The sequence below is a fragment of the Larus michahellis genome, chromosome 4 (assembly GCF_964199755.1).
Source record: "Larus michahellis chromosome 4, bLarMic1.1, whole genome shotgun sequence".
In the NCBI taxonomy this organism is placed as follows: Eukaryota; Metazoa; Chordata; class Aves; order Charadriiformes; family Laridae; genus Larus; species Larus michahellis.
In genome coordinates this window covers 76,097,431-76,121,805 of record NC_133899.1, presented here as the reverse complement: position 1 = coordinate 76,121,805, position 24,375 = coordinate 76,097,431, and the positions used below count along the sequence as shown (strand labels likewise).

Sequence of the window (24,375 nt, the reverse complement as noted above, 5' to 3'; positions counted from 1 at the left end):
AAATTCCAGCAGGAACAGATAACGAACTGAATGAACCAACGTGACAAGCACCGGATCCCTATCTTATTTATAGGAATTCATTAGAAGGATAAGGAAAAATAGACTGCGATAAGAAGATAAAGCGGCTCATGTTTGGAGAGGACTTTACAAAACACAAAATCTTGTGAGCGTGTGAGGGATCACTGCTGTTAACGTGCTACAAAGGGAGAAATCTTTCCCCAGGGATATCCTGAGAGACTATGCCGGGCAAAGGACGGGAGTGCCCAGGCACAGGGCAAAGGAGGGGAGGTACATAACCCTGCAATTGCTCATTCTTCCCTATGCCTTTCCCAGGTAATTACTCAGCCCCTGGTGCTCTTTGGTCCAAGGCATAACCCTGGGCTCTCTTTTCAGCTCCAACCTTTCAGATGTAAATGGCACGCTCCCGCAAAGCCACCCAGTCCCGCTGCTGGCAGGCAGCAAGGAACAAGGAGGGCTAATCTTTCCAGCCCACCCTCCAGGCTGGGAAAAGGTGAAAGATGTTTCCCAAGGTGCTGACCCAGCGCTTCAGCCCATGGTGGCTTTCACATGGCCCCCTGCTCTCGAGCACACCAACCCACCCCAAAACCCGGCATGCGCTAAACCTGTCAGCGCAGTCCATGGAAAATCCATTTCACACAAATTTGGCTCCTGGGACTGATGTTCGAGTGATGGCAGTCAGCCACTCCTGCTCTGCACACGGGCATGGGTGACTTTGTCTGAAATGCTGGGGTTTTGACTCAAGCACAAGGCTGGATGCCTAAGCATTGGGACTCAGCTCTTCAACCCCAAATCCACAAGACTTTTACACTGGTTTCAGCTCAGGATCCCTTAACCCAGCTGTAGGACAGCCTGGCATGCAGCTCCCTTGGCTGAGTGATGCTCAGAGAAGGTAATTCCCTGGTTATCCCTGACGATGCTCTGCAGCAGAAGCGGCCAGGTAAATCTTGGCGTCACACTGAAATCCCCGGTGCTCACGAATATGCCTCTGAGCAGCCGTTTTCACTCTTGTGCTCCAGGTCACCGATGCACTTGGGCACATCAGAAGAGCCTAGGACCTATGCAGTGTAGCCGCTCTGCCTGCAGTCACCTTGGGACAGATAAAAGCAGAACACGGCAATCTTGACAGCAATTTATCTTCACGCCAGCAGCCTCAAGCTATTAACCAGCTGAAGGAGCTTGTGCCTGCACCCAGGTTGGCAGGGCTTGCAGAGCCAGTCCCATGGTCGGGCTTAGGAGGGAAACAGCTCTGGGAGAAAACACAACTGCAAAACAGGCTGTGCTGTGCACGGAGCAGATCCTGCCTATTCACCCGTTGACTCCTGTGAGCATTAGTGGGGTTATCCATGTATAAACCATGGATGATATCCCTCACACATCTTCACACCCCACCTTCCTCCTCCTCTGTAAGCAGGACTGGAAAACACAGCCAGAAAGCCAAGCCTCAGCCAGATTAAGCGTAATAACCCCGCACGGGCCAAATGTCATCCCAGAGTTCCTCTGGCAAAAGCCCCTGTGATTCTCTAGGGCACCAAAAGTCCCTTATCCACAGCAGGAGGAACTTGGAGACACCATTAAGGACAGGAAAACACCTCTGGTTTGGGCTGTGCCAAGGACAGCTCTTTGGACGCTCTTTTTCTATGTATGGGGCACATATGCCTTCCCCTCCATCTGCCATCCTGCAAAATAAGTTGCCACGCAGCTGTGTGCAGGTGATTCCCACCCCAGTTCATTTGCATATCCCTCCTCAGCACCAGCTGGCCCCAAATCTGAGCCCATACTTGCCTGCTGCACACCCACACTGAGGTTTCCATACCCCCTGTGAGCCCCTGCCCAAGCCCTGTTCTGAAACAGGGATCTGTAACCAAGATGCCAGTCCCTCTGGGTGAGACCAGGGTAAGAATGCAACGGGCCAAACAGGAGATGAACAGAGAGGAGTCAGCTGCTTCTGCCTGCTTGCCATCCCAAGGGTCCATACAACCAGTGGGAGCTTTTCTCCCAAGTCCTTTGGGTCCAGAACACGCCCCAGGAGAAGGCAGAAGGGACTGGATGGCTGTAGGAGGCAGTTTCCTTTCCAAGGAAAGAAACTCATTCAAGGGGTGAGGTTTAGAGGCTGCATTACCAGCCAGGGAAATCCCAAGCTGACTGGAAAGCGCCTGTCCAAATAAACCCCATGGCCCCACCTTGACATCTTCTATATCCCAGCTGAAAACCAGCAGGCCCTGGCAAGCACAAGGAAGCCAAGAGGTGCCCAAGACAAGGGATGGAGGTCCAGCACTCCCTAATTCCATCTCTCACCCACCCAGCTGCTCAATTCAATATAAAGACACAAGGAGTGTGTCTCTTCTACCCAGTCAGAGACATGAGAATGGCACAGAATAAGCTCCCCCAGGATCAGCAGCCAGAGGAGTGTCCAGAAGACCCATAGAGGAAAGCAGCATTTCCAGCCCACCACTGAAAAAGCAATATTCCCAGCCCCCAGGGAAAAGCAAAGTGACCGCATGGAAGGGAATCCCAGCGCCAGCAGACAATGTAGCCCGTCCTCCCTGGCTCAGCCCTGGCTGACAAATGGGAATAAACCCAACTGAACCGTCCACCTCCCTGCCCTAGCAATTATACTCTGGGAGAAAGGTTCAAAGCACTATTGCAATCAATTAAATCAAAAGAGCAATGTCAGCTCACAGCCCTGGGAGGATCCGGCCCTTTACAGATCTCTGAATTGAAAATGCACATCACAGCACGCTAAGAGTACATTTCCTACGAAAAAAAAAAATTCCTTTTTCTAGGCAGAAGCTTTCAGCGCTCAGGGGACACAAAAAGACACATACTGAGACATCGCTTGCATGGGGGGGAAATCAGCCGGCTCAGGTGAGCGTCACAGTACAGTTGTGCTCAGTTATTTCAGTTGTGTGCTCCTGGAAAAGCCATCAGTAAGTTCAAATCTGCTTTTCTCATATTGCTTTTGAGGGGGGGAGGTATCTATTTTCCTTCCTTCCAACGCATCACGTCTGCTGGAGAACCGGGGTGAGGAAGAAATTCAGCTGGTTTAAAGGGACACGAAGACGGTCGATACGGAATAAATCTCCTTTCTTCCCCCCCACCCCCGGGACCCCCCACCCGCGGGCAGCGGCCAGCCGGAGCCGGCTCCCCCCATACACCCCCCCGGGCAGGTGGGCTCTCACCTGATGAGGTTCTGCAGGCCCTGCTTGCTGGAATTCCTCCTCAGGATCGCGCTGGTCATGGTGGCCACTGCTGAGTGGCGGGGCAGGGTCCCGGCTGCCGCCCCCTTCCCCAGCGCCGCAGGCAGCTGCCCGCCCGCCCGCCCGGCGCTGCGCGCTCCCGCGTCCCCCCTCTCCGCCTTCAGGAAGTTCTGCAGCTGGTTTCCTTTTGTTTCTGCTAGCCCCCCCTTTGCTCCACACCCCCGGCTTGTCTCCTCCACCTCTACCTCCTCCTCCTCGTGGAAGTGTCACGGGAGAACCTCTCGCAGCGCAGCCGGCGGTGGGTCCCGCAGCACAAAGCCCGGCTCTCCCCAGCGAGGGGGGCTTCTCCCTCGCCCTCCTCTGCTTTAACCCTCTTCTCTCCCTCCCTCATCTTCTCCACCCGCCCCCCCTTCCCTTATTCAATCCCTTCCCCCTGCATCCCCCACTCCTTTTTTTTTTTTTTTTTTTATAATCCTACCTTCACCACTGCTTTCCTGATTACACAAAGCAACTTGGGAGCCGAAACCCAGGTTGGCAACATGCGCTTGGCTGTAAATCACTCCTGGTCCATTCACAGCAGAAGTCTTCCACGAAGGGCTTACCTCCAAACGGTCTCCGAACGGCCGGAGGTGAGCCAAGAGCCAGATTAATGCGAGAGGGTCTTTGTGCTGGGAAGCAACGCACCGGAGAAAAATGTTCTCTTGGGATGGGGACAGCATCTGGATTCTGGGGGAAGCCACTGGGCTGCAGCCCCGGGTGGGGACACAGCACAAAGGCTGCTTCTGCTCTCAGACCTCCCCCTCACCTTCTCAAGTGACCAACTCTCCCATGCCTCGGTTTCCCCAGCCATCAAATTGGGCAAGAGCAAAAAAGAGAAAAAAAAATCCGGCTTGCCTCCATGAAACACTGATATTTCAGAAGATTAAAGAAGCACATGAGTGTTTGATGAAGGACTAACGACATTGCCACCTGCTAAAACAAAATGCCCATCTGCCATGCATTCAGATGAGTGCTCTTCATTCTACCATGGGAGCAGTCTTGGGGAAAAAAAAAAAAAAAAAAACAACAACAGTCTTTTTTCCCCTAACCTGCCCCTCCTGGTCCACATATGCCTTTTTGGGGGAAGAGATCTGCTATATGTGAGGAGTTATGATGGGACCACCCTGCTTAGACCCTCACCATCTTTCTGCTTTCGGTCCCTCTCATCTCATTTACACATTTCCTTTCAATCACTTCTGCAGAAGTGTTTCTTGCCACTCGGTAAGCTGAAATGGGGAAGTTGCCCATGAAACACACCCAGAAATCACAATAAAAATGAAGTGCATTAAAGCCAGATCAGAAGGAAGCGCCTTCCCTCCTCCCCACTGTCTCTTCATTTCAAAACACCTTATTTTTTTCTGCAGACATGTACTAAGCATCCCCTAGGTGATCAGGAACAACAACAAAAAAAAAAACCACTAAGCACAGACATTGATGCTGGCCTCAGTCTGTGGGCTTCTCAGATACTGTCACACTGCATTTTTTTTCTTTCTAAATTTGGCGAGAAGATGCAAGAGATCCACCACAAAAAGTCTCAGTTGCTCAAAAAGAGCCTGCCCCAGCCCTGCAAGTACTCACAGGAGTAATTAGGTTTAAGCATGTGAACACTCCTATTGACTTCACCACAATTGCCCACAGACTTGAAATGAAGTATGCACCTACAAGGTTTTCTTTCTCCAGAGAATCAGTCCAAACCTGCTGGTGACTCCTATGGTCCAAGCATGTCAAGGATGCAAGATGGAGGAGCCCTAGCAGGCAGAGACACAGCTAGCAGCCATGGTCCAGCAACAACTGGGGGCTGAATGAAATCACAGCAGCACTCTTATTTCAGGCAGAGATGCCAGACGATCCACAGGGAGGTGAGGAGGGGCAGGGAGGAATGCAGCTGCTGTCACCAGGAGAAGGCAGGAGCTTGCTGGGTGTGGGGAGGGAAAGAGGCGATGGCGCACCACTACCTACTGGAGGTGAGATCCTCTCCGTAAAGAGGCAGGGGGAGAAGCTGTTGATTCCCCCAGCAAGAGAGCCTTGCCTTGACAACAGAGTTTGTCTCGTGGAGGATGCCAGCATGAGCTCCTCCTCTTGCAAGCACTTGGCAGGCTTCCACCCCAAACCCAGGACTGACTGCCTCTCGGAGATGGGGGCCTTCAATGAATAGGGTGGATAAAAACCCTGCTGGGTGATGAAAGCCAGGACCAGAGAGAGGTCACAACATTAGCTCTTAGGGGTCTAAGGTGCTAAGATCATTCGGGAACACCAGGAGTGAAGCAGTGAGGAAAGGAGTCCCCACATCGCAACAGGCATTGCTTCTGGGGAGAGACATTCCCAGTATTGAACTCCACCTGGAAAATCCTCCTGCCTTCACAAGGTCGCTGTGCTACTTGACCTCTGGGGAAGGTTTCCTGCCTTTCTCCCTGGCTTTCATCTAAAAGACAGAGAGCAGATACAACAAGAAAACTTTTCCTTCCTCCAGCAGCAGCAGGGTCCTGCAGGACCACAGGGAGGGGAGACCAGGGCAGGACCCTCTTTCTAAACTCACGGCTTGCAAGGAGGGGAGAACTATGCACCCTCAGTGACACATTGACAGAGTCACTGTCCCCATCTCTGTGGGGCGGGGAGCGTTTAAACCCACTATTCAAGAGTGCAAAGGCTGCGCCTCAGGGACCACGGAGAAAGAGCGGTGCAGGAGAAATCCCACACCATCACCCCACAGAACAGAGGCGCCTTCTGTCCCCTCTCCTCCCTTGCTTGCTGCTGAGCCCAGGTGCATCAGTCTGACTCATGCCACGTATCCAAGAACAGTAAGGTCAGCATCAGTCCCACAGCTGCTTGTATCCTTTCACAGAAACAAACCTCCCAGTCCCACCAGGAAACGGGTAGGAGTACAGCGGACACAGGAAGAAAAACAAAGAATTAATTCATCTGTTATTTTTTGCACAGTTTAAGCTAGAAGAACCACCGTAAATCCCTGCAGCAAAACCGCACCCTGCTACAGGAGTGGGGATGCCCAGAGCACCCAGAAACACGCTGCAGGGCACCAGAGAGCTTCCCAGAGCTCTTCCAGCAGCAGGGAAAGCAGAGAAGGTGAGACATCGGGAAGGAGCAAGTCTGGCTCCATCGCTGCGGGAAGGAGGGCGGGAGTCCCAGAGAGATAGGGCCGCACCAGTTCCCGTTAATTACACAATCACTCTGCTATGTAGGACTAGTTGCAAAATCAGTCGGAGGCTAACACATGGTCTAGGAAAAAAAAAGAAAAAAATGAAAGAGACTCTAGTCCTGCTAGTAAAGAAATGCAGCCCAAGCAATTTTCTCCAATATTGCTGGGATGCAAAGCACTGTCAGCATAAGACCCAACGTACAGTCGCTCCGAGGGCCAGTCCTTTATAGGCCCCATAGCTGCCAGCATGGTTTCCAGAGGTCCATGCCTGCATGTCAGTGGTGGGATCCCACCCAGAGAAGATGTTCTTGCAGGAACAGCCTCACCTCTTCAGCAAGGACTAGGCAGCCGTCTCAGCTGGAGACCCTGCACTTCTGCCAGCAGCCCTCCTAGGACAATGGGGTAGATGGGGAGAATCTCTCTGTTTTGCCTTTTAAGTGATGCAGCCTTCCCTCTTCTACCCCAAATCTCTCTGCCTACCCCAACACTTTCCCAACCTCTCTTCAACCATGCACGTGTAACCCCCACTTTGAAGCCAGCCTGGCAGACATCAGCACTTGCCCAGCCCCCGCCGGCAGCCCCAGTTCAGTGAGAGGGACACACTAGTTGGTACAGCTCAGCTGTGTACGTGGTGTTGTTCACACATTAGCCTGATGGACAGGGTTTGCTCATCTCACCTTCATCCCTAACTCCCAGTAAGCTCAGCCCATCTTACTCTGCGAGCACTCACTTTTGGGCAGCCAAATACAAAGGCCAAAACAGGCAGCCAGAGATAATCCCAAGGAAACAGGGTGTCTAGCAGACAAAGGCAGCACTTTGTCTCCTTCACACCAGAACAGCTCGTTACAAGCTCCAGAAGTGTGCAAGAAGGAAGGACAGGGCATCTTAACTGTGCAATGAGCTCAGGGTGCAGGGGAAAGAGTCCAGTCCCAATGCTGCTCCCCAGCAAGACTTCCTCTGCTCTGGCCATGAGTCAGGAGGGGACGTTCCCAAGCCAACGCGTGACCCCATGGGTGTTCAGAGAGGGGATGCTGTAGGCGGGAGCTGTCTTAGCTCAGAGCTTTTGCCTGACTCACGCGCTCAGAGGAGCACCATGAAGAACATGTATAACTGTGGGCTGGGTCCAAAGAGTCAACAAACACCGTGTCATACTAAGTCTCAAGTACTTGGCTCAGGATCAGTGATGACTTTCTTCCTATGACATCCAAAGAGGCAGAAATGAGAGGGAGAGGAAGCCAGGTCTAGAAGGAGCATCCCTCTTCCTCTACCCCACTGCTGCCCCTCACCCTCACGCAGAGCGGAGGAGGGACCCTCCTTGTGGGGCACTTAATGGGTACATGCATAAACCTAAAATCCCAAGAGTTTGCTTCATCTCCCAGTGATAGGGGAAACGCAAGCTTACAAGCCTTGTAAGATAAGATGGTTTTGCTCCAGGGGTGACACAAATGAGAACAAAGGATGAGGGGACCAAGGGAGAAGAAACCAAAGGGAACATCTGAATGCTGGATTTAAAAAGGGGGAGGAGGGAAGGCAAAGAGAGGTGGTGTAAGCATTAACCGGGCAGTCCAGCATGGTTAAAAGATATCAGAGCCCCTGTTGCGCTAGGTGCTGTGCAAACAGGGAGAGACACCCCCTGAGCCACTGCGTGAGCTACCACCCGGGTTTTACAGACCAGGGCCAAGTGACTCAGCCAAGACCTGGAGGAGTGCAGCTGGTCCAGCACGTCGAGCCAGCGTGGTTACTGCAGCACACACCATATCTATACATTCGGTTAAATCAACAAAGCCATTGGGAAAGAGACAGGAAGACAAAACAATGGCTGCAGATAAGACACTCCCAGCCCACGCAGGAGGGTCATTATAGGACAAGAGGAGAACTATTGGCCCTAAGGAGACTGGCTCCATCTCTTCAGAATCCATCTCCACCACAGGGACAAGAAGCAGGACAAAGGACTCCAGCCAGGATGAATAAGCCATAGGCAACTGCTGCCAAGAGGTTGTCCCCCCACCGGCAGACACTGTAGGAAATGTCTAAAAAAGGCCTTCTTACAGCATCGCATTGCCTTGTCACTAGGCTTTGCTGACTGAGGTTTGGAAAGCTGCTGAATGAATTTGAACTCTGAATGTCCATTTAAAATAAATGGAGTGGCCTTTGCTTTTGGCTAGGTGAATTAGATGGACACTGGGCAGCTGAAGACACCTTCAGACATCTCCCATGTTTAGCAACCTGTAATGGAGGCACCACCTTCTTTCACCAGGTGGCATCTGTGTGATGTGTTTAAGCTATCACCCATAGCCAAGCAACATATTTAGTTGGTAGGTTTGTAGGACAGTACTGCTGTGTGAGTACAGCCCTGTGCTCAAGCCATGCTGCTCAGCTGACCAGCACAGCACAGATTTCAAGAAGTGAAATACAGCTTCTGCCCGATATAAACTTATTAGCTCAGCCGCAGCTGGCTCAAGGCTCTGATGCAGCACCGCATTGTGCAACACAAGAAGTTTTAGCGACCATTAGTCATAGAATCCCTGCCTCACACTGCTGGGCTGATTATTCCAGCGGGGGTCAGGGTAGACTAATGGATAAGGAGGAACTCCCAAGCATCCTCTGACGGTTCCTGCTTACAAGCTATGCCCTCACTTCAAGCTGCACCTTGTGCTGGGGAAACGCGTCTAATCTCAGTTTCCCCATATCCACCCATGCCTCCCTCACCGAGCTGGGCAAAAGACGGGAGCTGTTATGAACGGGCAGGCAAAAGTATTGTCATGCATCCAAAAAGCCTGCAAACCAACACGTGCCTTCGTCAAGGGAGAGGGCAGTCATTAATGCTCCAAAGTGAGGCCCAACAGAAAGTTAAGATGAGCCTTTCTGCACAAAGGGCGTCTAAGACTGTATGCGGGAAGATGGCAACTGGAGTGGAGAAGCAGCAGAAGAGAAAAATGCCACCCCAAGGAAGGAAAAACCTCACCAGAGCCGGGGTGCACAGCCTGCGTATCACATCAGTCTGTCCTTGAGGGCAGCTCAGCTCAAACACACTGCTGTCAGCTCCTGTTACGTGAACCTAAGCGACGACTTCAAGGAGGGACTTATTCAAAGAGGAAATAATTATTATCATCAATTTTACTGGGGGAGAACTTTGCTGCCCCCCCTACCCCCCCAAGCGGCTGGCAGTCGTGATTGGTTGGGGGTCTGTCAATAGTTCAGGGTTTGTCGATGCTAATGGCTCCGGAGAAAGCTTTCACTGGAAAGGAAAGTGCTTTTGCAGCAAAAAAATCACATGCATGCACAAACACAGAAGAAAAGATCATATTTTCCAAACTGTCTGGCAAGGTCTTGATAAAAGGCATTGCACATACTGTCTATTTAGCTGCAGCAAGCAACAGATACCTAGAGCTGGGAGAGAGGCTTCTTGGTAATGCAGAATTAATCCCTAGCAAAGGATCTATTTTCAAAGTGACATGTAAGTGAAAGAACCAGAGACCTCCAGCTGATGCAAACTGTCACAGCTTTACGGCAGACAGTGGGATGGTGCTGATGTACATTAGCAAAAGCCTACACATCTGTGCAATAGCAAGAGAATTTGGGTCTACAATTTGGGCCTACACATCTGTGCAATAGCAAGAGAAATCCAAATAAGCTGAGTCTTGCACTTCTGAGACCAGTTGCTCCCAGGTGGCTCCAAGTTTTCAAACCACTGGGTGCAAGTCACTAATCAAGCTAATAGAAGCCCACTGACTGCCATTTACATTCATTAATAAATCCATCTGGGTTTGCTGATATATTTTCCTCTTTACCTATGTATTCCCTTGACAGTTATCAGACAGACCAGGCTGGTATGAAGCACCACTGCTCCTTTGAGATAGGGTGAACCCAAGCAGCTCCTGGGTCTAGCAGTCACCCCATAGGGCTCAAGATGGAGCCATCAGCATCGGCTCTGCTGCCAGCCCCAGCGGCCCGTCCCAGGAGTGACTTGTTGAAAGCAGCAAATAACAGAAGCTATTTTGTCCTGCGTATCTGCAGATTCTCCAGCAGAGGATGGGGGCTGCCAGCCTCCCTGCTCAGGCATTGCACAAGTAGCAATGGAGCCCCCAGAAAGCTGCTGCAGACCTGCCCGTGAGAAAGACAACTTCAAGTGCCGAAACCTGGGATTAAGACACTCCAGCGGCTGCCTCACACATCTGGTGTGTGTTAGGAGGGATACACTGGCAAGGAAAACACACACAGGCTCCAAGAGGGGATGGTTAACCCATACATGACTGAGCCTGTGTGGAGCACCCGGACAGGCTGGGGACTGGGAGACACCTGGCCAAGCCTCAGGAGAGCTTGGTTCAAACCTCAGCAGAGCTTGGTTCAAACCTCAGCAGTGGCCTGCGTTCCTAGGTGACATGGGGAAATTAAGGAGCAATTCAGGTGCCTAAACATAGGTGTCAAATGCCACTGAGGATGCCTTGGGTTACCTAAGACACCTGCCAAGGCCTGGTAGATGTCACATGGGTCTAATATGAAACCACTTCTTCTGGGTACACAGTCCACAGTGGGCAAGTCCTACGGTTAGGGCATCTCTTCCCCTTCCTAAACACCTCAACCTCAGTTGTCTCGTCTTGCAGTAGAGATAAGCTGTCCTCTTTGCCCTGAGATGGTAGGCCATTGGGATAGCCACAGAGCACCCACCACAGTGACACCCTGACCTTGGCTGAGCACTGTAGGTGCTGCTTTAGTACTGATCACACTGCAGTCACGCTGTGCAGGACATCTGACTGACAACATGCACAGCACCTCCTAAGACATATTTTTGGCCCATATACCAGATGGCCATGATCCAGAGCACAACCTGGGTAAAGAGGCCCCTGAGTCCCTATCTTACAAATACACCCCCATGTCTTCCTTTTATTGATGTACATCCTCAAGGTTTCTCCTTATGAAGGGCTTAAGGAGAACAGAGGCACACCATGAGAACCCATTCCTCATGCATACAGCTCCAAAGGATGCCAGAGCACCTCTTTGGAGAGCCCAAAGACCCAGCTTGATGAGGAGCTTGTTGGAAGGGAACAGGAACTACAGTAGGTCCTGCACAAGCTGGGTGTTGCCTCAGGTAGAGCGGAGTCCTCCCTGCTCTGCGCTGGGCGAGAGGGCACTGTCTTTCCCAGACAAGTTCGTGTAGCCGGATTGTACCAGGAGGGCAGCATGTGGAAGATGAAGTGAGAGCAGCAAATCCTTGTGACATTTCCCCTGAGCCCCTGAAGACAACAGCAGGTTTGCACTGTCTGTCAGCCAGATTACGGTCCCAAGAGCCTGGCAGCCACCAATGCCCCCTTGGAGCCTGGGCAACAACTTTCTTTGGGCCAGGACTTCCACCCCCACCAAGGAAAAAGCTGTTCCCGATGAAAACACAGCACCGAGGCCTCAGAGCATGTCTTGGCCAGGCAGTCTGCCTAGATGCAAGTCAGTGTCCCAACACAGGCAGCAGCCAGGCTGGATGAGTGCCTAGCTGGGAGCAAGCCCAGCTCTGGGGAGAGCACCGAGGCAGCAAGGAGCCCACTCAGCTGCTGCACAGACCCCGCAGTCACGGGGATGATGGATGCAAAGGGGGAATGTAGGCAGAGTATCGGCCAGGGCTGGGTTAGCGGGGTCAGTGGGGGTCAGAGCAGAGGGGCCCCGGATCCCCAGGGCATGCCAGGGTTAACCACTTCACTGCCATTGATCCAGCTGTCATACCTTCTACCCTTCCAGTTACTGCTAGAAAAACAGCTTTCAGATTTTGGGAAAGGCCTGAAACCCCCTGAAGCAGCACACCGTACAAAACCCACATGGCCAGGGAGGATGCCCAGACCAATGGGGGAAAAACAAATCCCTCTTTCCTCCCTCCTTCCCAAACTATCCCTCCACACACCTTGTATATCTCTAGGCTTAACTCAGCCGTGCCCACGGAGCAGCACTCATCCTGTTTCAGCCGCAGCAGACCTGGGAAAGCCCATGCAGCTACACCCCCGTGGGCAGCGTGGCTGTGAACACTGAGCTGACCCCACTCTCCATCCTGAGGCCAGGACACGACCCTGTCCCAAAATGCAATCGTATCCCCTGGCAGCAGCTCTCCCTGGGGACACCCCCACCCTGGGGACACCCCCACCCTGGGGACACCCCCACCCTGGGGACACCCCCACCCTGGAGGGTGCCCAATGCCTGCATGCAAGCAGTAAAACCCTGTCATACCCTAAAACTCTGCCTGGGCATCTCAACTTTCCTCATTGCTGCAGATTTATAGGTGTTGCCAAACAATCAGGCCAAGCAGAGCTCGCCCCCTCGTGGGGTGCAGCCAGGGGATAGCTGGGCCCCCCACAACCAGAAAGGTTGGGTGCCCCAGGGGGCAGCCGGTGCTGTGCCTCTGCCTCCCTCCCTCCAGAGGAGCAGGAGCCCCAGCGCCTTTTCAACCCGCAGAAGGGCTTTTTCACCCCACCCCAGCAATGCCGTTCTGGCAAAACCTGCTCTTAGCAGCCCCCAGGATGGCCCCTGGGACAGCCAGCCCAGCCTTCCTCTCAGACAGGTCTCTCCAAAATCCAGGGGCAAAGGGATTCCCACAGGCTTCAGAGCCAGACTTCACCCAAAGAGTTTTAAAAGAGCCAGCCCTCCAGCCAGCAGAGAGTCTTCTGTGGTTTAAAAAAAAGTAAAATTTAAATAAAGGCTGCTGGGCAACGCCCTACTTTACTTTAACACATCTCCAAAGCCATAGCTTTACATTGCAAACTTAGCTCAGAGGCAAGGCAAGCTAGCCTTTTTTTTTTTTTTTTTTTTTGGCAAGGAGAAAGGGGCACTGAAGGCACCTGATACCTCCCTATAATTAGAGATAGTTCCTTATCCCTAATGCCACTGGCCAGGGCACCTATATCCAATTTGGAAATGCTAAAGTATTGCCCAGCTTCATTAAATTATCCATCTGGCCCTCCCCTGTTCGCTTCCCTACTATTTTTCCACTTTAATGAGCCCAGCTGGGTCAAACTGTGACCAGTTACTGCTGAGCAGGGATCAGCCATCCCTCCATCCCTCCCCCAAGGAATCTGGTGTGCCAAGGGGTCCAAAGACTCTCCACGTATCAGTTTTCCCAGACAACCTCCTTCCAACCACGGGTATACTTAGCAACAGCAGTCACCCTAGCAAGGGCCCTCGAGACTCCTCTAAGGATCTGGAGAATTCAAGACAGCTGGGGATAGACATGGCAAAGAAAAGCCTGGGGCTTGCTAGCACAGCAGAGCCTCTCCCTAGGCGGTGACCATACATGGGCTGCCAGGAGCTCCCTGCAGCTCAAGGGGTTGGAAGGCCCAGAAGGAAGGAGATGGCGGAGTCTGGGAGAAACCAATCTCTCATCTCAGACCCCATAAGGCAGGAGAAACCTGCCTCGTGAGCCGTGCTCCTGCTCAGGTGCAAATATCTTGCAGACCAGAGCCCAAGCTGTAGGGATGTGCGCAGCCATGGGTGTAGCAACTAAGGTCAGGGGCTGCCTGAAGCCTCCAGAGCTCTGTGGAGAGTGCTCTGAACAACAGACCCAATACACATAGGATTATCTATCCCTGGTATAAGGCAGGCTTCCCTCACACCTCGGGCTCCCAGCCTCCCACCATCAAGGCAGGAGGGGCGGCTCCTTCATCCCGCACGGTGTTGTCCCATCAGGGCAGGACAACCCAAGCAGCCACCTCCCCAGAGCCCACCCCAGCTTCTCACTTCTTTTGGGTAGGCTCCACATCAGGCTTACACCAGGGTGGTTTCCTATAGAGCAATTCCAGCTCACAAAGAGACCATAACACCAGGTTGGTTTGGGTGGTGTTACACTGGCATCAGCAAGACTTTGCCAGCATGTCCCCGTTTGTATGCTAGAACAGAGTAAGCTATGTCCAAATTAGGATTTCTAGGACATTTTCTAATGCAAACGCCTCTTCTATATACACTGGGCACATTAAGTAGATAAGATTTGTTGTTCAAGCAAACCCAGCACCTCTTTTCTCCCCATATCTCCTCGCTGTGCTTTTACACAAAGGAGCCTTGGGATTTACTTTCCTGGCAGCTCCACCACAAGACTCGCTGCTCACATCCCCAGCGCACCTTAAGTTGTCTTAGGAGCACTGTCCTGACCGCACTTATATGCGGGTCAGCTTGAAAAGAGTCCTCAAGGAGAGGAGATCAGAGAGCTGAGCTAGCCACAGGGTGAGAAAAGGTAGCCCCCACACAGCAAGCAAACACTTCCTTCCTCCATTTTGGGAGCGCAAATCACCAGAGCCTAGCCGGGGTTAAAACGGCACAAGTAAAAATAGGACATTTTAGAGCGGCACATGAAACTATTACACAGGTTGGGAGGGAAAGTAATTCTCCATATTTTAGAAACAAAAAGGAAGTTACTGTTGCTCACTACTTCTTTCCCATTGAGTTTCGTATTTCATCAAAATTCTAAAACACAGCTAGGGAGGAAGGCCTGTGCCACCCTGACACACGCATTTTTTTGAACAAGTCTCTAAAGGCAGTCAGGGTTGGAGCGGTACGGAACAGACACCCCCCACCAGACAGCCCCTTATTTAGCTGAAACTCCACCAGGAAAAAGAGAAGGGAGGAAGCTGGATCTGCCTCACCAGCAGCCCCCACCGCCTTGCCCCGGCTGTGCCGATGTACCTGCGCCCGCCGCAGCAAGAGGGGAGCAGAAAGGCTCAACCGCCTTGGGCCGCCCCCAGCATCTGCTCCTTGCTCCTCCAAGGTGAGCTGAGCCTGCGGCGGAGGCATGGCCCAGCTGGAGCGATGCTGGGAATCCCATAGCCCACACTGATAAACTCCTGCGCTCCCCCAGCAGCCAAGGCTTCCCCTTTGTTTCAGCAGGGAGTCATGCACAGAGCCTTCCAGCACCTTTTGAAGCTTCCAGTCAAGTCTTCAGCCAAGGCTAATTGCTGTCAGGTGTCAGCCAAAACACCTACTGCAACCGTTAGTGACAGGAGATGACACACCTTTCTCCTCTTGTTGTCACTCAAGGGGTTTTGTTTTTTTCATATCGACATTAACTGAGCTGGCTTTCAGGAGCCTTGGGGAGAAATGCTAATGCGAGCTTTGAAGCTGGAGGTGAAAAATCAGGCAACCCCCCCAAGCTCCCTGGATGCTCTGCCTGAATCTAGTCCAAATCTGAGTCCTTCTGGGTGCTATACCTCAGCCAAGCTCATCTCTGCCTCCACCACAGACAGATGCGGTCTCTGCTACTGGCGTGTCGCCTTTTAACCCCCATGGAAAGCCGTCTGCGTTGGAGCAAACAGACCCCAAAATTTACAGTCTCTGATGATAAAACAACAAAGCAGAGTGGAGGCACAGGGGGAGATCTATAAGCTTACAGCAATTAGTTTGAAACATCGTCGAGTTAATTCGGTTAGAGGCATGGGAGACACAGCAAGAAATCAGGTGTGTCCAGCGATCACTGCAAGGAGAGGAGGCGGCTGATCTCCACCCACTGGTCTTAAAGATGGGGCTGATTCCAACTGCGGAGCAGGTCCAGGTCGCCAGACCCCTTGCTGAGCTTGCCTGCTGCTGGAGCTGTGATTCTCCACTTGATCAAACCCCCTTCCAAAGGCTTTGAAGTTCAAAGGAAACGAGACCTTTAGGAAGTCTAAGTCTCTCCCTAGCTGGAGGAGCTTGTCGAAAGCCTGCTGGAACACCTGACCCATTTCAGCCTCATGGGTCATCATCATTTTGGCCGCGCATCCTTCTTTCCCACCATCACCCCTCCCAGTTTCACAGCCTCCCAGTTTCCTGGGACTGAAAGGCAGCCATGCCATTGAGGTACCCAGTCCCCAGGTCTCACCTCTCGCTCTCCCCGGGGGATTCATCTGCCACTTGGTTGACACCTTCTGCACCCTCCTGGCACCCCTCCGAGTCTGACATCTTCTCCCCTGGCCGGCACGGTGGCCCCACAGGCAGCTCCGGCGTAAGGGTGCCGACGCCGCCGTTTCACTTTTCCTGTGCTCGGCAGAAGTGAGCCGTGCCGGAAACCTCAAGGGCTGAGGGTTTGGGGGGATGGGAGCAGGCCAGCAGGAAGGCAAATTTGGGGGTTTTTTTGTTTGGTTTTTTTTTTTAAACCACTACTTCAGGGACTATTTCAAGGTTTTGCCTCTGCCGGCAGCTTGAAATCAGAAAGTGCTGGACTAACCCAAATGGAAAGCAGGGGGCACGGACATCGCACCATGTCAGGGAGAGGGGTGACCCTCTGCTCCCCCAGCTGTCCATGCCACTTTGGGGACAGCCAGCATCTCTAAATCACAGCACCCTAACAGTGCACCGGGTACCAGGGTGCTGCCGCAGGAGCTGCCAAGGTTGTCCTGACTTCGCACCTCTCAAAGCCTGCTGGAGCCAAAGGGCCTGCTTCTGCCCTGCAGCCATCAACCGTCACCTCCCGTCCCAGCTCTGCCCCTTCCCTGTGGCTTCCCACTGTTGATGTTCTGTAACACTTCCTGCGGCTTGGACTCTTTGCCACCAGTGAAGGACGTGGCCAGGAGCCTGGTGGGTACAGCCTGGTGCGAGGATGCCAGCAGAAAATGGTGACACAGCCTCACCCTTTCCTCCCTACAACAAGGGGGACGAGCATCCCCAGCTTCAGGGGGGGGACCAACAGCAGAGAGGTCCCCCATCCCCATCCCCACAGCACCACCAAAGCCTCCCCATCCCCACCAGGACCCCCACGGCGGGGGCAGACCCTGCTGGCACCATGGCATGGGTCAGGGTCTGGCACCCCAGGCAGGCGACACCCGCCTCTCCCGCCAAAGCTTTATTTACACTGCTGCTGCCAGGACGCAGCTCTTCACAAAACCAGAGAGAAACAGCACCCAGTCGGTGCCCTTGAACACGGGGGGACGGCGGGGACAGGAGGGAGCAGAGGACGGGTGTGGAGAGGCAGGTGCTTAGGACTCGCCAGCCTCGAACATCTTCTTCCTGCCCTCCATGCCGGACTTCTCCTCAATGTTCTTCCTCCAGTCACCGACATCACGGAGGTCCTTCTCCTGGGGGAGGGATGGGCACATGGGTGCAGGCAGTGTCCCCCGGGGTGAGAACCCACCCAGGCAGGACCCTTCACCCGTCCACCCATGGAAAACCCGATGTCAGCTAAAGGAACCAAATTCCACTCATGCTGTACATCTTTGTGGGCTTCACCCTCCTCTTTCAACACCATGGGTCCCAGAGGAGGCAATATTGAGCAGGAAGAACATCATGGAGGAAGGCTCACTCTCAACCCTGTCTATCACACAGGGAGGTGTGAGCCCTGGAAAACTGGGGCCAACTCCTGTATGGGCACAGGGGAGAGGGATGGAGTACCTTCTCAGTGTCCTCCTTCTTGACTTGCTTCAGGTTGGCTCGGAGGTCCATGCAGACCTTGTGCTTGGAGCCCAGCAGGGCCCGCAGCATCGCATCAGCAGACATGCGCACCCTGCGCAGTGGCGGCCTCTTGAACTTGCCCCGCAGGTCAAAGAGCTTCTGGCTCAAGTCTTCCAGCTGCAGGGGCACAAAATGGGGGAGGACAGAGAGAGAGCAGGGTGTGGGTTTCGTGAGATGGACCCAAGCAGCACAGGGAGGCACAAAGGATGGGCTGGAGGCTTCCCTGACGGATGGCTCCAGGGGAAACTCACCTCCTTAGTAGTCTTCTGTAGCTTCACCTCTGTGTCGTACCTCTCCTCATCCACTGACTCTATCTTGGCATGAAGCTTTTTGCACAACTCCTGGAAGGAAAAGCAGAGAGGGATGTTGACTGCTAGGACCCATGCACGTGATTTGTCTCTCCTGACCACTCTGGCTCTGGAAGACCTCAGTCCAGAAAACCAGACTGGGTCAAGACCAGATGGTGAAGGGCAGCTCATAGGCCAGCTCCTGGTCTCCATGCTACCAGCTTCACGCAAATGCTGCCTTAACACATTATTAGAAACACAACTTTCCTGCCAGCCAGACCCCTTTTTTTTGTGTGAGAGACCCCATCTGTCTCTCAAGCCAATTCCACATCCAGCCAGCTCCAGGGCACCCATTGGTGAGAAGGCGGTCAAGACGGGAAGGACAATCTAGATCCACCAGGCTGACTGATGGAGCCAAATCCTTTCTGCTCCAGCACAGTGAAAGGGTTAAAGAAGTCTTTACCTGAAGTTCCTGCATGGATCCTGGGAGTGACAGAGGAGGGCAATGCTCTGCCAGGTAGTTTTGCTTTTCCACTTCTTTAGCAGCTGCTTCTTTTTCTATTTCGGTGGCAGCGAGCTGGAGCATAGCACTCTGGAAGGCAGCAGGAGGATGATCAGCATGGAGTGGAGGCAAGGGAGGAGGGCAGAAGGGGTTGGCAAGGGAGGGAGAGCCCTGATGGAGAAGCAGGTTGGGGAACTCCCCAACAACACCAGCATCTCCAAGCAAGGGGTACTGGTAGGGAACCGGTAAGGACTGGGGAAAGGTGTTGGGGGCACCCAGGTTGTGCATTGTGGCCTCTTCCAGGAGGGAGAGTGCCGAGAGCTGGCTGGCTCAGGATGGGAGATGGGATGGTTGGGACACACCTCGCCCAGCCCCAGCAGTGCCACGTACCTTCAGGTGCTGCCGACGGGCAGTGGCTGCCCTCCTTTTTTTCTGCAAGTGGGAGGAATTAGAGAAAAGCAGGTTATCAGGTGCCCATGCCCCTTCCCATTCCCCTTACGCATACAACCCCACAGTCTGCCAAGGATCTGCAGCCATGCCAGGGAGTTGGCTCCAGCCGGGATGTACAGCTTGACACACAACTGGTCCCCAAATCAGCATCACTCAAAGAGGAGGCTCCCTGCTGAACCCAGCTTTGCCAGCCTCAGAGAGCTAAAACCTATGAAGTGCCTCAGGAAAAGGTAACAAACTCAAAGATGTGCATATAAATTCTTTGGACTTTCAGATTTTTCTCTGATTTTCTCTGCACTCAGACATGTGTTTTGCTTTGCACTCAACCACCCTGATGCCCCTGGGCACCCGGGAGCTGTGGGACGTCTTTCTGAGCGGTCCCTGGCACACGAGTGAGAAGGACGGCCAGACATGGGTAAAAACATGAAGGCTGCATAATACCTGGAGCTGAAAGACCCAGTGCAGGTGCCACCGAAGGTGATGCTGTGAGAAACAGCAACCCCTTTTGCAACTCTTTCCCAGCCTGGCGGTTACGGGTATTTCAATGTGCTGCATTAGGGCACTGGGGAGGCAGGTCCAGGGCATGGGGGGTTCGTCACAGCTGGAGGACAGACACAACCATGGGGTCTGCAGGCCTGGAGGCTGCCCTGGCTTACAGACGTGCAGGGCCACGAGGCTGCGTCTGCATGATGCAGACTGGTTCCCTCTTCCCTGGGATGCCAGATGAGCCTGGAAGACCAAGTCTGCCCTTCTGTACCCGCGATGTGCTGGAAGAGCAGCCACAGGTCTTCTATTTATAAAAGAAGCCACAACCTTGTTGTGCCGCTACAATGCAGCTGTTTCCTCAGCATTTTGCCCAGAAGACCAAGCAAGGCTGAGTGTGGCTGGGGCAAGGGAAGCACACCCAGACATCTGATACGCTGGTGGGGTGTGTAGCTGTGCTGCATAGAGAGGAAGTGGATAAGGATCTGCAGAGTAAAATGTAACAAAATCTGACTTGTTTTGCATATGCAAATGGTGCTAAAGCCCTCCTGACAGGGCTGAAGGGCTCTGCAGAGGAAAAGCATCCAGCTCAGAGATGAAGCGCACCATTAACCGTCAGGATTTCACTGTATGAATCCGGCCACAGGCCACAAGAGAGTGGATCCCTTGAGCGCTCTTAGCCCAGGGCTTATTCTCCATCTGAAAACTGGTACCTTAGCGAAGAATGCCCTCCCAGCCACCCCTGGGGGCACTGGGCTTGATGGGCAATCAAGGCACCCGTTGGACATCAGCACCATATTGTGGAGCTTCTATGTGTCCCTGAAATCCTCTTTTCTCTTGGTGACAACAAGCTTGAGCTTGTACTGTTTTGGACATATGGGGAGGTGTCAAGCAGAGATGAAGGATGGAGCAACTTGCTAAGAGGAGATACGGAGTGACAAAACCATGCACCACTCTTCCACACCTTCCCTTGCGTTTCCTCAGCCGCCCCCAGGCTTCAAGCCCAGCCCCGCTACGGCTCTGCCAGAAGCCATGAGGAACTTGCAAGGATGCAACCTCCACCCTGCTCACACTGCCCTGGATCCAGGGCTCACCAGATCACCTTTGGGAAGCGATTTGGCAGTGCTCGGTGGGCAGGAAGTGAGGGGCTAGGTTGGGGGGAAGGACGAGAGGATGCTCAGCCAAGGGCTGGCTGGTAGATGGGTGATGGATGGATGATGGAGAAGAGGTGGCTCTGGACCACCGCCTTCCCAGCACCATCTCGTGGCCAGCTGGGGAAACAGGAAAGGAGGAAAAAAAGCATCCAACTCCAAGACAGGAGTCAGAAAAGACCTTCAAAAGGGATTTTTCTTCTACTTTCCGTCTTTACCAGGAGGAATCAGCAAGAAAGTCTTGCCAAGAACCATTCTTCCCCACACACCCCCAGCAGCTGCTTTTCCTAAGGAAGAATGGTGAAGCCAGGATTGATGCCACGAGCATTGCTGAAGGAAAAAAAACTCAGCAAGACACACTTACCTCTTCACTGTTCAGGATAAGCAGATGGACAAGGAAGGGAAGGAAGAGAAAGGGGAGAAAAAGGCAGTTAGCATCATAATCGGAAAGAAGCCGAGGAATCTTAACACGCATAAAAAGTTGGCAGTTGAACAAAAGCTTTTAAATGCCAACCAAATATTAGAGACAGAAAAATGGGAACTTACTCAGACATCTTGCTTTAGATGGTTGTGAGCCTGCAATGAAAACCAAGGAAAAAAAGGTTCACAGTTATTCATGCTGGTGGTGACTTTTTGGGTTTAAAAATAAAGCAAGATTCCTCTAGAGGAAAAAAAAAAAAAAAAAAAAAAAGAGGAACAGGTTTGCTCTTATTTCCCAACTTCTCCAAATTTTCATCATATGGGGAACTAGGCTGCAGTCTGTGGAGGAGAGCCAAAGACGTACCTACTCACAGCCACACAAACCTCAGCATCAGGGGACTTCTGCCCCAGCACCGTTTGGTCCGGTCACAAAGAGAGCTTTGTAACAGTAGTTCCTGCAGGCATGTTTCTTGTTTGACCCCCAGGAAACCACTTCATGCAATGAAGGGAAAAGAGGAAAAAGCTATTTCCAGTTGACTGCTTCACTTTACCCCGCAGTCTTTCCTACTTCATGAACAAGAAATATCCCAAAGCCTGTGGAGGGTTGGGACACCCTGGGAAGAGAGCCAGGCAGCGACTCCAGGTGACAAGGAAGGACTTCAGAGGATGCTGCTGCCAGTGTATGCATCCATGGTGTGGGGCAGGGGAGCCTGTTGCAACAACCTCAGCACAGGTGAAGTAGAACGGGGTCGAAAGTTGGTGTTGAATTCATAAAAGCACAAAGAGTTTCCCCAGGTAACTCCTTGCATTTCCTTTAAGTGGAAATTTTACAGGTACAACGCAGCGTATTAGGGAAGAGATGGAAGAGCACCTTTGTTTTGCGGTAAATTATTTCCCCACAAGGAGAATTTTACTTTTCTAGCAGAGCAGTATCTACTGCTTGTATCTCCTGATGGAAGGATGCATGTGTGTTGGTCGAGCCCAAACTAAGCTAGTCCTCTGCAGAGCAGGCAGACCCCAAAACACTGCCATCTGCAGACCTGGGAGGCTCTGTTGGGAGGTGAAGCATTAACGGGGGCTCATGCCCGGGCGAGGAGGCACAGCTTGCAGGGCCAAGGAAACTTTATCCTGGAAAATGTGCAGGCCCATCACATTATTTGGGGGGGGGGGGGGGGAGGATGGAGGATGGGGGGAGGAGGAAAGTGCTTCTAAAAATGGTCAGGGAGCTGCAGAAGGAGCTGCAGCTGTCTCCTCGGACGGCAGCCTTTCCCCGGTGCCAGCCCCCGTGACTCAGGGAGGTCGGGACGATGCGGAGCAAAAGCCAGCGCAGGTGGCTGGGCTACAGCTGAGGGACAGGGCGGCCAAGGAACGCCAGCTATTTTTACTTGCGTCCCTGCCCCGCGCCCGCTTGCACCCACTTCGGCAGCAGCGATGCTGCGAGCGCTGAGGAAGCGAGGGGACAATGCGGGGACAACGCCGGGCTGCGGCTCGCTGCCTGCAACGTGGGCTGTAAATCACCTGTTCTGGCGGGGGGGGGGGGAGGCGGACAGCAGTAAATTTGGATGTCGTCCCTGTCTCAGAGGATGTTTTTTGGGGAGAAAGGAGCTGCAAAGACCGGGTCGGATGTAAGTAGGGAGCATTGTCGGGTTACTGCAGGCAAGGATCCCCCATCCTGTGGCCCTAGGAGGTCAGCGTCAGGGAGCCTTGCCCTTGCTACTCAAGCCGGAGAGCAAAACCAACCAAGGGAGGGGAAGGCATGAAACCAAAGAGAAAGAAGGTCACTGGAAAAGACAGAGGGAGACTTTCCGATGCGCGGACCCTCTCCCGCAGGCAAAGGGTGGAGAAGGTTTTATTAGCACCCCCGTTTCTCCCAGCAGGTCACCCCAACCTGGCATTTATCTCCCTAAAACTCAGGTGAGTGTATCTGCTCCCCCATCAACCCTTAAGAGCAAGCTGGGTCAGTAAGAGACATGCAAAACAGCTCACCCAAGTCTGGAAGAGAAAACCAGAGCGCTGCTGGCCGGACAAGACGGACTGGAGAGCCGCAGACAGCTGGCTGAGTAAGGAGGTATAAAAGGGCTTCTCGGGTGGCTCAGCAGAAAATCCACCTTCTCTTTAAGGGCATGGAGACCTTCTCAGACCAATGATGTGCAAGAGTCCCTTGTGCACCTCCCTTGGCTGGGGCAGGCCAGGCAGGCAGCCCCGGAGGAGAGGGCAGCCTCCGGGGACAGAGGGGTGGGGAGGGGGAGGACATCTCCCCGTGGGGTGGGGAAGCAGAGCCACCCCGGAGGAGCCAGGGAGGTGCTCTTCCTCAGGAGAGCCGAGGAGGGAGCCTTCCTCCCTCCCGCTCTTCCTCCCATCAACCTGCGACACTAGATATGGCTCCAAGGTTGTAGGGAGCGCAGGCTCCCCATGCACAGCCATCCATCTGCCAGGCCTCTAATAAAATTTTCTGTTGGAGACATAGAGGGGCTTATCCATGGACAGGGGCACAGCTCCGTTCACCTACAAGGGCTTGGGAGCAGCTCTGCCTTTCAGAAATGAAGAGGGGAAAGAGCACCCCTCAATCCATCGCCGATGGCACGTTGCAAGAGCAATCCCTGAGCGAGCCATCCATCGCTGGCATGCTCTTTTAACCTCACTTACCACACGGGAAGCCTTTGCAGCTCCCCCGCCTTGTGAAATATTTCAACACAACTAAGGTTTTTTAAAAAGCAAGCCAGTGGAGCTGCTGCGGGCAGCCCCAGGGCTCACTGCCATGGAGGGGCTGGGGAGAAGCAGGAGAGCATCGGGGAGCAGCCCCACGCTACCAGCAAGGAAAGGTAACCCCACCACGTCTGCTGCGGGATGCCCCAGATCCGTATCTCCACGGATCCGAGGGAGAGGCAGGTGGAAATGTAGCTGGAAATATTCACCAGCCCAGTCACAGCACATGTAGTGGGGGGGGAAGGGGGCGGGATCCCATGGAGATGTGCCCAAACAGCTCCTGCCCTCCTCCCCCAGCCAAGGCGCTCCCTCCCCTTTCAGCCGGGGTTTTTTAGGCTGCTTCAGATGTGGCCCTGACAATATTTTCCAGGCGCCTCTCAGAGGTTATATAGATAGCGGCAAATCTGCCCCTGCAAGCTTCCTGTTTCACCACCTTTAGCATCATGCAAGTAATGCTACAGATGCTGGTGAAGGAAGAGCAAGTCCTTGAGACAGGGCTGGTGACTTGCAGGGGTTTGCCCCCGTAGCCAGTGGAGGAGGAAGAAACCCCTAGTGTGGACAAGGCTGGATTTGTCCCTCTGAA

The 24,375-nt window shown here is 53.2% G+C and overlaps 2 protein-coding genes across 4 annotated transcripts in view; both read right to left on the bottom strand.

Moving 5' to 3' along the window:
* The window catches only part of LSP1 (lymphocyte specific protein 1), a 51,858-nt gene extending 35,463 nt beyond the window's left edge, over positions 1-16,395 (bottom strand). Inside the window, exon 1 of one of the 2 annotated variants that reach the window (XM_074585694.1) lies at positions 16,229-16,395. In XM_074585694.1, coding sequence (XP_074441795.1) covers positions 16,229-16,308 — 80 coding nt within the window. In that variant the 5' untranslated portion in view covers positions 16,309-16,395. Of the gene's footprint in view, positions 1-3,200; positions 3,581-16,228 lie in introns of those variants that run through there. The other variant, XM_074585696.1, reaches the window with a different exon arrangement.
* Positions 16,396-17,175: 780 nt separating this feature from the next.
* TNNI2 (troponin I2, fast skeletal type) lies at positions 17,176-23,342 on the bottom strand. 2 transcript variants are annotated; one of them, XM_074585701.1, is made up of 7 exons: positions 23,073-23,342; positions 21,213-21,242; positions 18,973-19,014; positions 18,544-18,672; positions 18,045-18,134; positions 17,734-17,910; positions 17,176-17,420 (listed from the first exon to the last, which is right to left on the bottom strand). In XM_074585701.1, exons 4-7 carry the CDS (start codon positions 18,664-18,666, stop codon positions 17,322-17,324), a joined length of 489 nt encoding a protein of 162 aa, XP_074441802.1. In that variant the 5' UTR covers positions 18,667-18,672; positions 18,973-19,014; positions 21,213-21,242; positions 23,073-23,342; the 3' UTR covers positions 17,176-17,321. The 2 variants fall into 2 exon arrangements, with proteins under 2 accessions (XP_074441802.1, XP_074441801.1); XM_074585700.1 differs by lacking the exons at positions 21,213-21,242; positions 23,073-23,342 and having other exon boundaries at positions 18,973-21,037.
* Positions 23,343-24,375: the final 1,033 nt, after the last annotated feature.

Bases quoted from the DNA above. Each gene is read 5' to 3' on its own strand.
- TNNI2 (XM_074585701.1), bottom strand. From the start codon at position 18,666: ATGCTCCAGCTCGCTGCCACCGAAATAGAAAAAGAAGCAGCTGCTAAA. The intron at 17,911-18,044 runs GTGAGTTTCCCC...GTGCCCCTGCAG, and splicing joins TACAGAAGACTACTAAGGAG to CTGGAAGACTTGAGCCAGAA. The intron at 17,421-17,733 runs GTACTCCATCCC...TCCCTCCCCCAG, and splicing joins AGAAGGAGGACACTGAGAAG to GAGAAGGACCTCCGTGATGT.